The 11151-nt window shown below is 45.3% G+C and overlaps 1 protein-coding gene across 1 annotated transcript; it reads right to left on the minus strand.

Annotated features, from left to right (window-relative positions):
- Positions 1-1289: 1289 nt before the first annotated feature.
- Positions 1290-10045, minus strand: PSMD7 (proteasome 26S subunit, non-ATPase 7). Its single transcript, XM_004704576.2, has 7 exons — positions 9901-10045; positions 6916-7007; positions 6312-6404; positions 5492-5589; positions 4906-4986; positions 2966-3057; positions 1290-2248 (listed from the first exon to the last, which is right to left on the minus strand). The coding sequence occupies exons 1-7, from the start codon at positions 9972-9974 to the stop codon at positions 1804-1806; spliced, it is 975 nt and encodes a 324-aa protein (XP_004704633.1). The 5' UTR covers positions 9975-10045; the 3' UTR covers positions 1290-1803.
- Between the last annotated feature and the right edge of the window lie 1106 nt (positions 10046-11151).

Genomic DNA, 11151 nt, shown 5'->3' on the forward strand with positions numbered 1-11151 from the left:
AGGCTTGAGTATTCTTACATATTTGATAAATGGCAAATTGTGGTGTTGAAAAGCCTGCAGCATTGTGCTATTTCATTAGAGCCTGGGAAAGTTGTGAAATCCAAATGATATATTAATGTTATATCTAATTCCTGTGGTCTCAGCTCAGGGGGTCACTTGCTCCCTAAAACTTACTAGGACTCATCTCCTTTGGGCTGACACTTCCCACATGAAGCCTCAAACCTGGCTCTTTCCCACCACTCCCATCCCCCCTCAGGTGGTCTCACGTTTGTCTTCTAGACAGGACAACCAAATATCAAGTGTTAATGCTCCCTAGTTTTGCTATAACCCAAGCTTTGAATTAAGGATTTCAAATTTCTTAATAATGTAACAATTTGACTTTTACTGCTGAAATAGACAAGAATAACCTTATTCCCTATGATCTTTCAATGTTTACAAACCTAATAGTAATCCCTGAAGGGCATGTTTGTGTTTATGTAGAATAATGCGTCAGTTATACATCAACTAGCTCGTTGGCAAGTCTCGAGTAGTTGGGTGCATCTGATAGCATGAGGCTTTGAAACATGAGATGGTTTGTGAAATCCAGTTGACTTAGTGGTCGTGCAATTGTATTTAATTCTTAAATCATTGAATGTTGATAACCCTAAAGCATTCCCAACTGCCCAAGAATGGAAATTCATACCCAAGTGACAAATGTGCTTCAAGTGATTAGGTCCCATCCTCTCATAAGATCAGGAGCCCTGGTGGTGTAGTGGTTATGTATCGGGCAGGTTAAAACCAGCCATTCTGCTGGAAAAGATGAGACTTTCACATTCTTGAGTTTGTTTCAGAAACCCACAGGGGGCAATTCTCCCTTACCCTGTTGGGTTGTCGTGAGTTGTAATGAACTTGATGGCACTTGAGTTTTGGTTTTCATTTGTTCTAGCTAGTCCTAGAGCCCCATGCGATTGCTTTGGGGAAACTTCCTTCCATTCTTAGTGACATCCTGTTAACTTTGTGGTCTGAAGAACTCAGACCCACTCCAGAATGAAATGTGACCCCTTATGAAAACTCGCAGGGTCTTTGGGAATGACCTACCCCTGCCTGCCACGTTACAGATGAGGAATCTGAAGCAGACTCGAGCCCGGGGCTTGGGGGAGCCGTGGTCTTACTTCAAGGTCTGAGACCCACCGGTTCATTAGATTTTAAGCCTACGATGATTCTTTACCACAGCTTCAATGAAGCACTGCGTTGGCTACTCCTGAAAATGGATGGCCACTCCCAGAGTCAAAAACAACTAGAACACAGACTTAAAAAACCAAGTCATTTAATTGCGTTTTTGAAGGTAAACAATACATGGAGCTGGATCCCAAGCCCCAAGAACGCCAGAGAGACGGGCTGAGTCCCGTGGCGCAGTATTCTCTACGCGCTGGGCACAACTCAAGGTGTTACGAGGCAGCGCACTTATGGAATTCACGCATTCCGGTAGCAACTCTGCAAACTGCCAGAAACGGACTCCATTCAGGATGGGGAGGACTCAATTCCCTGGTTTGAATGAGGAGAACCAAGTTTTACACGTACGCCTCAGGTTTCTCAAACCAGCTTGAGGCCAACAGTCAGACATACCACCAGCTCCTACGGGCTAAACTGCAGTTTAGGTTCCCCCTCTCCATCCCCTGCCACGCAATGCCACAGCCAGTGACCCAGGCAGAGAGCTCGCATCAATACCGCTCGTTAGCAAGCACTTAAGTGAAAACAACCCTCTAGTGGCACACTGATTTCGTTTATAAGATTTTAATTTACAAATTAAAAAAGCTACAGGTTTCATTTTTTCTCCTTTTTCTCTTCTTTCTTTACATCACTCTTTTCCTTGTCTTTATCTTTCTCCTTGTCATCTTTCCTATCCTTTTTGCTCTCTTCCTTTTCCTGCCCTTCTTTCTTCTCCGCATCCCGGTTGGCAATCTTGTTGTTGATGAGGTTGTGCAGGGCGACCACAGACCGGATCAGCGAGGCCAGGTACACCACCACCATCTGGTCGTTGGTCTTCAGGTAGAAGGCCTTGACGAACTCCTGCAGGCTGACGTCTGGCAGTAGGTTGAAGACGTCCTGCAGCTGGTAGATGATCTGGTGGTTGATGGGCAGCTTGCCCGTGGCCACTTTCTCCAGGTAGCTCCTGATATCCAGGAGCTTGGAGTTCAGTCCCTTCAAACCATGGACCTGATTTGTGATTCGCTGGGAAAGCGTGCCCACGGTGGTGTCTTTGATGTCTCTGTCACACCCAACAAGAAAAGACAGGCAAAGCATCAGTGCGCGACATTACCGCGAAGGCTCAAAAAGAAACGCTTTCTGGGGAGCAGCAACTTTCCCAAGATGCCACTTCTTCCCCATTTGATAAAAGGCTGTGGTGAAAATGGGGTATATTTTAGCTATATCATACTAGAGAGCGAAAATGAAATCATTTTCACTTTAAACAAATTTGGGTTGGTGTTTCAGCTCTGCCGGGAACTCCCTGCATGCTGTCCCTCCATTTCCCCGTTCCTGTAGAGGACTACTGGAACCAGCCAGCAAGCCATATTGGAGCTCGAGGGGCACTCCATTTGGCCTTTTCAAATGCAGGCGTGAAGCCGCTCTATTGGGAAATTGATACCCACTGGCAGAGCTTACGTGTCCATTTGTTTCATGCATCTGCTCCTGTCATGCTTATCAGTTTCTGGGAAAGGTGTGCTCGCCACAAAGCTTTAACTCTTAAAAAGTACTTTAGGGAGTCTGTAGTTCAGTCGCCTTCAAATTGTGGTTAAACAAACAAAAGACCAGACGGGCAGTGCATGTGGAGAGTCGTGGAGGTGTGAGTGCTGGGCCAAGATGAGAACCCAGGCCTCTTTATTCCCAACTCAGCAGACTTCCTTACACAGGTCAGTCCTTTGGGACACCAGGCTGCTCGGCAGAGAGGGCTGCTCATAGCTCTGAGGCCGCACCCAGGTCTCACCGTAACAAGTGTTCCACTCCAACTTCCTCTGCTTCCTCCGCTCCAATTTCACTGGTTACATGCTCAAATGTTTTTGAGGTTGGAGTTCCATCCTGGGAAAGGAAGCTTAGCTGTAGTTATTTACTTACAAATACACAACAGTGTGCATTCTCTTTCCACACCTTTATGCTTTGGCTTTCAGTCAGGTCATGAGAATTCTCCATGGGAAAGGTGGGGAAAGCTTGCCTGAAAGCTTTCTAAGGTAACATCACCCTGGCTCTGCTCAAAGACAAGGTGTGCTCGCTCCTGTTGGAGTGGCCACTAACTTGTTTTCTGAGGAAAATATTGATAGCCCTTGTTGGGATGACACTCAGGGAGCTTTGGTTAGGGTGATATTTTAAAGCACACAGCTCTTTCTAAAGCAAGCCACACAGCATGTAAATTCATGCTAGAAAACATAACCTCACACGATCCCAGAGCACCAAAACAATGGATTTGAGTAGCCAGCTTTCTGGTGGTCGGAAGTCCTCAAGGATCACCCTGTGATGTTGGGCATAGGGTTTACTTAGTGACTTCCTGAGGGGGCCCAGGAAGTTTTTTCCAGACCTAGTGCCTAAAGAAGTGGTGCCTCCTTTGTAAAACAGCGAGAACAAGGAAGATTGCCCTGCTAGGGCTCCAATCTGGCCTTGCCATGTCCGGAGAGGGAGCTGTGTGACTATTGGGATCCCTTAAACGACAAGCTTACACTCAGTGCTGTACTGGGGTCTCACTCGAGTGTGAAACAGGCACATGGCAGTTTCCCCTTTGCTTTGGAAGCTAGGAAGGCCAGAGCCTGCAACAACCCACCGAACTGCACAGCGTGCCTGTCAGGCACTAACTCCTCCCTCTGGTTTTCTTTTATAACTAGCAAGACTGCAGCTTGCTGTGGAGTGTATGTGGAGCCTCAAACCCATGTGGAAAGAAGCAGGGTGAAAGTGGAAAACACTCCCAAGAAAGACTGAGGATAAAAATGGCAGCTGGGCAATGAATTTGGACAAATCAATCAACTTTCATTGTCCTCAGTTTTCAACTCAAAGCAACTCTATGGGACAGGGCAGCACCGCCCCTGTGCGTTTTGAAACTGTTCATGGAAATGGAAAGGCTTTCTTTTCTCTTGTTGAGCAGCTGGTGCTTGCGAACTGCTGACCTTGTGGTTAGCAGTCCAATGTGTAACCACTATGCCACTAGGACTTCTAGCAAGAGGCAAAGAAATGGGAAGAAGCAAAATTTGCGGGGTGCTACACTAAAATGTTCTTTGCAGATTTCCAAATTGAACATAAATACTGCATATGTACATCCAAAGACAGAGTTTAAAGCCACCCTTCAGACTCTTGACTTCGGAAGTTCAAGACCAAGCTTTTGGGTGGATACTAAAAGTACAGCTATTTTGCTCTCTCTCATATCAAGCCCTACAAATGAACTTGAGTTGTTTTGCTGGAAATGGAGAAAGTGATCCGAGCAGCTCTTCCCTTCTGCGCTAGAAGCACAGTGCACACAGGAGGGCCTGGGTGCTGTGCACTTGAGCAGCCAGGAGTCTGACAATCACACCAGGACCTTGCTGTCTAGCTTCTGGCAGCTCTGGCTTATTCAACTTGAAACCCAGGCGCTTCTCTGCAGGGCTGGGGAATCTTCAAGACTTAAGATGACCCTCACTAGGCTCTGCACATATTTGCCATGTCTTTCGGCAGGGTGTGTGTGTGTCTCAATTTCATTTGTGAAGGACATTAGATTGCTACAGTCCCTTCTTTCACTCTAAAGTGCAAGGATTCACAAACTCCAGGGAGGAAAAACAACATTAAACCACTGAGAGAAATCAACGTTGTCCACAAAGGAAGGATAGTTGCTGGCTTGAAAATGAAAAATGAAACCGCCACAACAAATAGCAAATACAACCTCCTGGACCCGTAAGCAAAGTGACTTACATCATGAACTTCTTCCACTGAGATATACGCTTCTGTGGGCAGCCCCAAGTCCTTGGGCTTCACGTCGATGATGACCAATACCTGGCAGAGAAACACAGCAATGTACCCCAGAACAGAATTATTGGAATCATCACTGAAGTGATTTTCTTCATCCACTCCAAAATGAGCCAAAAATTCCAGTAAAGCAACTTTATACATTTCATATGTTTCCACTGTTTGTTCTGCTTACTGCCTCCCTCCAGCAACAAGGAAACGAGTCTACACAGCCAGCATTTCATCTCCAGCTGCACCATTCCCCACACCTTACACCCCATTCTAAAACCCTCCCCCCTCTCTCACTTCTGAAGAGAGCAACCCTATGAAGTGACCGAGAAGATTCAGTCAGTTCATGTATTGGGCACTTCACAGATGTGTAATTACTAAAAACAGGTTACAGTACACTACACACATTACAAATGAACATAAAAGTTTAAGTTTATGGAGGGGAAAAGCTGTAAGATGACTTGCTCCAAGCCCTTCCAAGGCACTCTTAGCTTGAGTTGGTTGGCAAAGACTATCAAGCAGGAGTTTTGAAAACAGAACTTACTGAGTTAGGGCAGTATCTTTTCATGAGTTCATTGATGGCAATGTCATTCTTGTGTAGTTTAGGGCCTGTGTGGTACCATCCAACTATTCTTTCTCTAGCTGATAGAGAAAACAAAAACCAGTGTGTTTTAGTGGTTCCGTGAAGATCTACAGAACACGCCCCCAAAGGAAAAGAATGTCAGTAATTACATCCTTTCTGAAAATTCCAGATGCCTCTCCCTCCTTTATTTTTCTTTGATGGCCGATGACTTCTTTATTCTTTTTTTCTTTAAATCATTTTATTGGGAAGATGCCTCTCTTAAACCCCGCATCAATACTTGTTTTAATTCAAACTCAGAAACAGAATTCTCAGACTGGAAGCAACATGGGGAATCTCGACACGGATCTATCCTAGACCAGTGTAAGGGTCAGGCATACATGAGACAACTATAGAGCAATTCCAAGGCAGTACATAAACCAGCGGAGCCCATGTTGCAGCAACTCCACCTGAGAGCACAGCGGGAACAAACATTTGTGGTAACAGAATAAAAATGACACGCACGACAAAGACATTTTCACCCTGGGGGTGGGTGGCATTTATTTGCCAGCTCATTGCTTTCTGCTACAATCAGAAGGTCACCTCCTTCCTTCTCAAACCAAAATAGCCTAATTGGCCTTAAACTTTTTCTGATTTCTCATTTATTCTACTTTATGGCTCTACTAACTCTAGTTTTATTGTTTAAGTGAAAGGGGTTGATACCAAACAATGGGGAAAGTTAAAACACACACGCGCCTCCCTGCAGCCTCCCCATGCCATCACAAACGAGAAAAGCAAGACTTACCATTGACCTTCTTAAACATTCCATACATGTTTTCTAAATAATCATGGTCTAAAAACCAGACAGAATCATCTTTGTCATCTTCATCGAATGGGACTAGAGTGAGAGAAAAGATTTCGTTCAGGGCACTGGCGAGACCTCTAGAGCCCAGGTCATGACTGGAGGTCCCCTCAGCCAGAAGTGGCGCATGAGTGTGCACAAGTGTGGCCTGTTCAACACAGCAGCCTCCTCTAAAAGCCCCGTTCCTTCCTAATCTCTCCCATTTGGCAATTTATAATATGGGCTGCTCCTTGTAGGTATTTGAATTAGTGACTTCTAGTGCAGAGGCCATGTCAGCAATTATTTTGGTTCTTTATTGTTACTTTTGTCAACATTTTATTGCAATGTGGCCACACTGATTAGGCAAGTTCTGTCTGTCTGTGAAGGCTTTCATGTTACAATAGAGACCTTGCAGGTGATAAGTCTAAAAGTTACTACCTGGTTTAGTGAGTAGTTCCACACCCCACGAATGCTCACAATTATGAAAAATTATTCAAAGATTTGTGTTTCTTTTAAAATCAATTGATATTTTAACCATGTGTAGAAAAACGAACAGATTATCTTTTACCTGCAAAACTGTTTGATACATCGAGTACTTTCTTTTGCCATGACCCCAAAAGCACACCAACAACACGCTTCTGGTTTCCAACCTTGCCTATCCTGAAACAGAAAACAGATGGTTAGCTTCGATTCATCCACAGAAAAGTGGTTGTAATAACTAGGTATTTAATGAGAAATATTAATGGTACAGTTTGCAGGTTACTTGGGAACTAACCCCACTAAACAAATGTAGAACAGATTAGTTATTATTAAATGCTAATAAATATAATAAATATCTTTGACTTATATTAGAATGAAATGCATTCAGAGCCACCTTTTTGGTAGGCCTTATTGTTAGTACATTTGTTTTCTGAATCTTGGCAGTACACCAGTACTTTTCAGTGCGCTAAGTATAAGGAAGGGGGCTTCAACAAGTTCCCGGAAAATTGGACTTAAAAGATATTTTCCCCATAAACTTTCAGACGCTCCTTTGTATACATATAGCAGGGAATTCTGGTGACAATGTGGTTAAGTGCTTGGCCGCTATATGAAAGGCTGGCAGTTCAAACCCACTAGCTGCCCATGGGAGAAAGTATGTTTGTTTCTATAAAGATTACACTTGGAAAACCTATGGTCCTCATGTCTTATAAGGTCGCTGTGTTGGAACAGACTCAACAACAATGTTTTGGTTTTAGGGATTCTATCTGTAGTAACAAAACATTTGCCATTTCAGTTTTTTACGTGTACAATGACGTGGCATTCACTATGCACACTATTCATTTAGAAGGTTCTCTATCACTCTTAACAGCACTTTGTATTCACCAATGACCGCAAAGTTATATATGCTTGGAAAAAATCCAAGCTTCATAGAAATGTGAAATGGAGAAAATGGAAATTCCCCAAATTTTGATTTTTAGAATGCTATTTTATGCCATTTGAAAAACACAGGTGAGTTGTACTATCACAGCCAATTTTATTTCTTCCTCTGCAGTTTTCCTCTCTGGAAACCTTCCACCCTTCTCTGTCCTAGGGTCTTTTCAGGGATAAAGGTGCTGGAGCAGACAGAAACCGTTTGTGGCCCAGCTTCCAGGCTGCCAAACCTCTGAAACACTGATTTTTGGTCTAAATAGTGCACAGTAAGTGATTCTAAGCCAGCAACATGTTTATGGCCTCTCTCGTTTACTAGGCCAAAGGCAGACAGGAATGAACTGGTGAGTAGGCACACAGAGGACAGAATTACGGAAGTCCTCTGTGATTTTTCTCCTACGGAACCACCAATGTTTCACTTAAACAGCTTGTTAACAATGGTTTTTCAAGTCTCCTGTAACCTTAACAAAGGTGACACAATATAAACTTTTTGTTCAAAGGAAAGATAAAAGCCCATAGGGAAGGAGCATTTTCTTACAGTTGCTGCGTTTAACATTGGTTTATTTGGAATATTTTTCTTAATATATAGTCTGGTAAATTTATATATCCTTGTCAAATCTGGGTAGCCCTGGTGGCATAATGGTTACTTTTGGGGCTGCCAACCACAGTTAGTTCAAAACCACAGCTGCTCCATAAACGAAAAGCCTGAGTTTTCTACTCCTGTAAAGACTTACAGACTCAGAAATTCACAGGGACACTATGAGTTCATATCAACTCGATGGCAGCAAATTTTCAGTTTGTTAAATTTGGAGTGTGGATCAAACAACATTGAGTACTTTGAAACTCACAGCGTCTTTTTAATGTTGGGAGGAAATCTTCAGACACAGTTTCCATATGCCAACATGAAGTTTCCACATATTAAGGAAAATTTCACACATAGGGGACTTTTCTTTTGGTCTACAAAAATTTACTTATTTTGTTGTTTAAAAAAAACTCCCCTCGTGTTTGAATGCATAATTGGTGGTCTGAAATGCAAACTCCCCAGCTAATTAAAAAAAATATTCCTCCTTTGTTACTGACAGCAGCCAAGAATGTCCACCTGGTGTCTACACCACTGGAGCTTCCCTTATCAGTCTGGGAGAAAATTAACAACTGCTGAAATAGCTGAGGTCCTTACACAAAGGCACAAAACCGAAAACCAAATTCACTGCCATTGAGTCACTATGGACTCCTAGCGACCCCCTGTGGGTTTCCAAGCCTGTAACTGTATCGGGGATAGAAAAAGCCAAGTTATTCTCCTGCAGAGCTGCTGCAGGTTTCGAATGGCAGCCCAATGTGTCCCCACACCACCTGGGCCAGGAACCCTAAACCTTGTGGAATCTGCTTTTGGTTCTGGCTGAATCTGGAGTTGTACGAACTAAGTTGCAGGAGAACGGGCAGTTGGCAACCATCACTTAACAGATGCTCCCACCCGCGTTTTCCCATCTGCCACTTCAAGTGGTTATCTTGTAAAACTCACGAACAGGTCTAGCAGGATGAACAGCTCAAAAACAAGCCAGCGATGGCGGAACACCCTGGAAAAGCGATGGCTTGTCTTACCGATGTATGCATTAGTGCCCTCAACTTCCATAGGGCTCTATATTTTATAAAGAGAAACTAGACTGTCCCCCCAATGATTTGTCATTAAACCAGATTGCCATTTAGAAACTTTCACAGGTTATAAAAATCACAGTCCATTCGGGAAAGGGCCAACATTTCGGTGACAGCCCTCAGAGACACAGAGGGGAACCCGAAGCCCTTTTCCTTCATGACACGGCCTTTTCGGTGAAAATGAGCGAAGTGAGTGACAGATGGGGGACAAGTTCTGGAAGGATCAGGCTATCTGAAGCTCGGCCCCAAACCCACATCCTCAGATCACGAATCCTTCGGTAAAAGGAATAGGGGACCCAGATCCTGGAGCGGTGCGGCTGGGACGCGGGCAGGGGGGAAGCTGAGTGACTCTCGCTCCAAGGGTCCGGCCGCGCTCCCCCTCCCTCCATCAGCGCCCCCAGCACGAGCGCATCGGCCGCGCAGTCCACAGCGTGCCCGTGACTCAGCAGCGACGGCACCTCGGGCCCCGCTGGGCCGCCCCGCGTCGTCCGCTCACCGATTGAAGTGATCCACTACACTGAGCAGCACCAGGGGGTGGACGACCACCTTCTGCACCGCCAGCTCCGGCATCGCGACACACCCCGACGGCCAGGCCCGGCTCACGACGACCCGCGAACACCGGTAGCGGCTCCCGTGGCTCCCCCAGGCCTGGCACCTCCCCTTCCGGTTCGGCCTCCGGCGCGCGGCTCCGCTTCCGGTCCCAGCGTGCATTGCGCGGAGCGATCGCGCTCGCGCTGTCGCTACGGCGATGAGGCGGGCAAAACAAAAGGGATAAAACCAACCAACCAACGAACCCGCCCACCCAGCGCCAGGAAAAGAAAACTCACCCACCAACCCAGCACGGACGCCTTCATTAGATCCATAGAGCCCATAGGTGCTGCCTCAGGGGTTCCAAGGCTGGAAATCTCTGTGGAAGCAGACGGCCTCATCTTAACCTTGCAGACCGGCAGGTGGGTTTGAACCACCGACCCTTCCCTGAGGTTAACCGCGGTGCTTTGCGGCTCCCTGAGGAGAGAACTGCCGAAAGGCACTTACTGAGGGTTGCTTGTTTCCTCGGGTTTTGGAGGGACATTGAGGACTGAGTGATAGAGAATTTTCTCCTTGTGTTGGGCTGCGCAGTGACCCGCAGCGCGTTTTCCTCACCTCAGCTGCTGTCATTTAAAGGAGGCAAAATCTATTAATAAAAAAAGTAAGTTCATTAGAAAGAAGGTAGATATATATTTTAATCCCCACTGTAATGAACACAAATTGAGGTTTCAGCCCTGGTATAAGCTGAATTAAAAATAAAATAGTTAAAAATAAAAAGTAAATAATAATAATTTCCACATAACCCCTGCCCACCCGCCCTGTTCACGTTTGCGCCAAGTCAAATCCTTTAGGAATTCCTCCCAAAGTAAAACCCAACTCTGCCTCAAGTGCATATTTGACCCTGTGAGGTTCTGAGACTAAATCTTTACCCGAGTAGAAAGCCTCATCTTCCTGAGCGCAGCTGTGTGTATTCAAACTGTTGACTTGGAGGTCGGCAACCTAACTCACACCCCACTACACCACCAGGTTTCCATTTAGGAATTCCTGGAGAATTTTAAAATCCAGCATTGCCCATTGTCATCGAGTATGTCGGACTCAAGGTGAACTAATACATACAGTTTCTGAGAGAGGAGCAGAGAGCCTCATCTTTCTCCTGTAGAATGGCTGGTGGGTTTGAACCTGCTCCCTTGTGGTTGGCAGCACAATGCTGACTCGACAG

Source organism: Echinops telfairi, unplaced genomic scaffold (genome assembly GCF_000313985.2).
Source record: "Echinops telfairi isolate 266 unplaced genomic scaffold, ASM31398v2 ScPeMD7_2291;HRSCAF=2852, whole genome shotgun sequence".
In the NCBI taxonomy this organism is placed as follows: domain Eukaryota; kingdom Metazoa; phylum Chordata; class Mammalia; order Afrosoricida; family Tenrecidae; genus Echinops; species Echinops telfairi.

Bases quoted from the DNA above. Each gene is read 5' to 3' on its own strand.
- PSMD7 (XM_004704576.2), bottom strand. From the start codon at position 9,974: ATGCCGGAGCTGGCGGTGCAGAAGGTGGTCGTCCACCCCCTGGTGCTG. The intron at 5,590-6,311 runs GTAAGTCTTGCT...TTTCTCTATCAG, and splicing joins AATGTTTAAGAAGGTCAATG to CTAGAGAAAGAATAGTTGGA. The intron at 3,058-4,905 runs GTAAGTCACTTT...TTCCTTTCCCAG, and splicing joins CAGTGGAAGAAGTTCATGAT to GATGGAACTCCAACCTCAAA.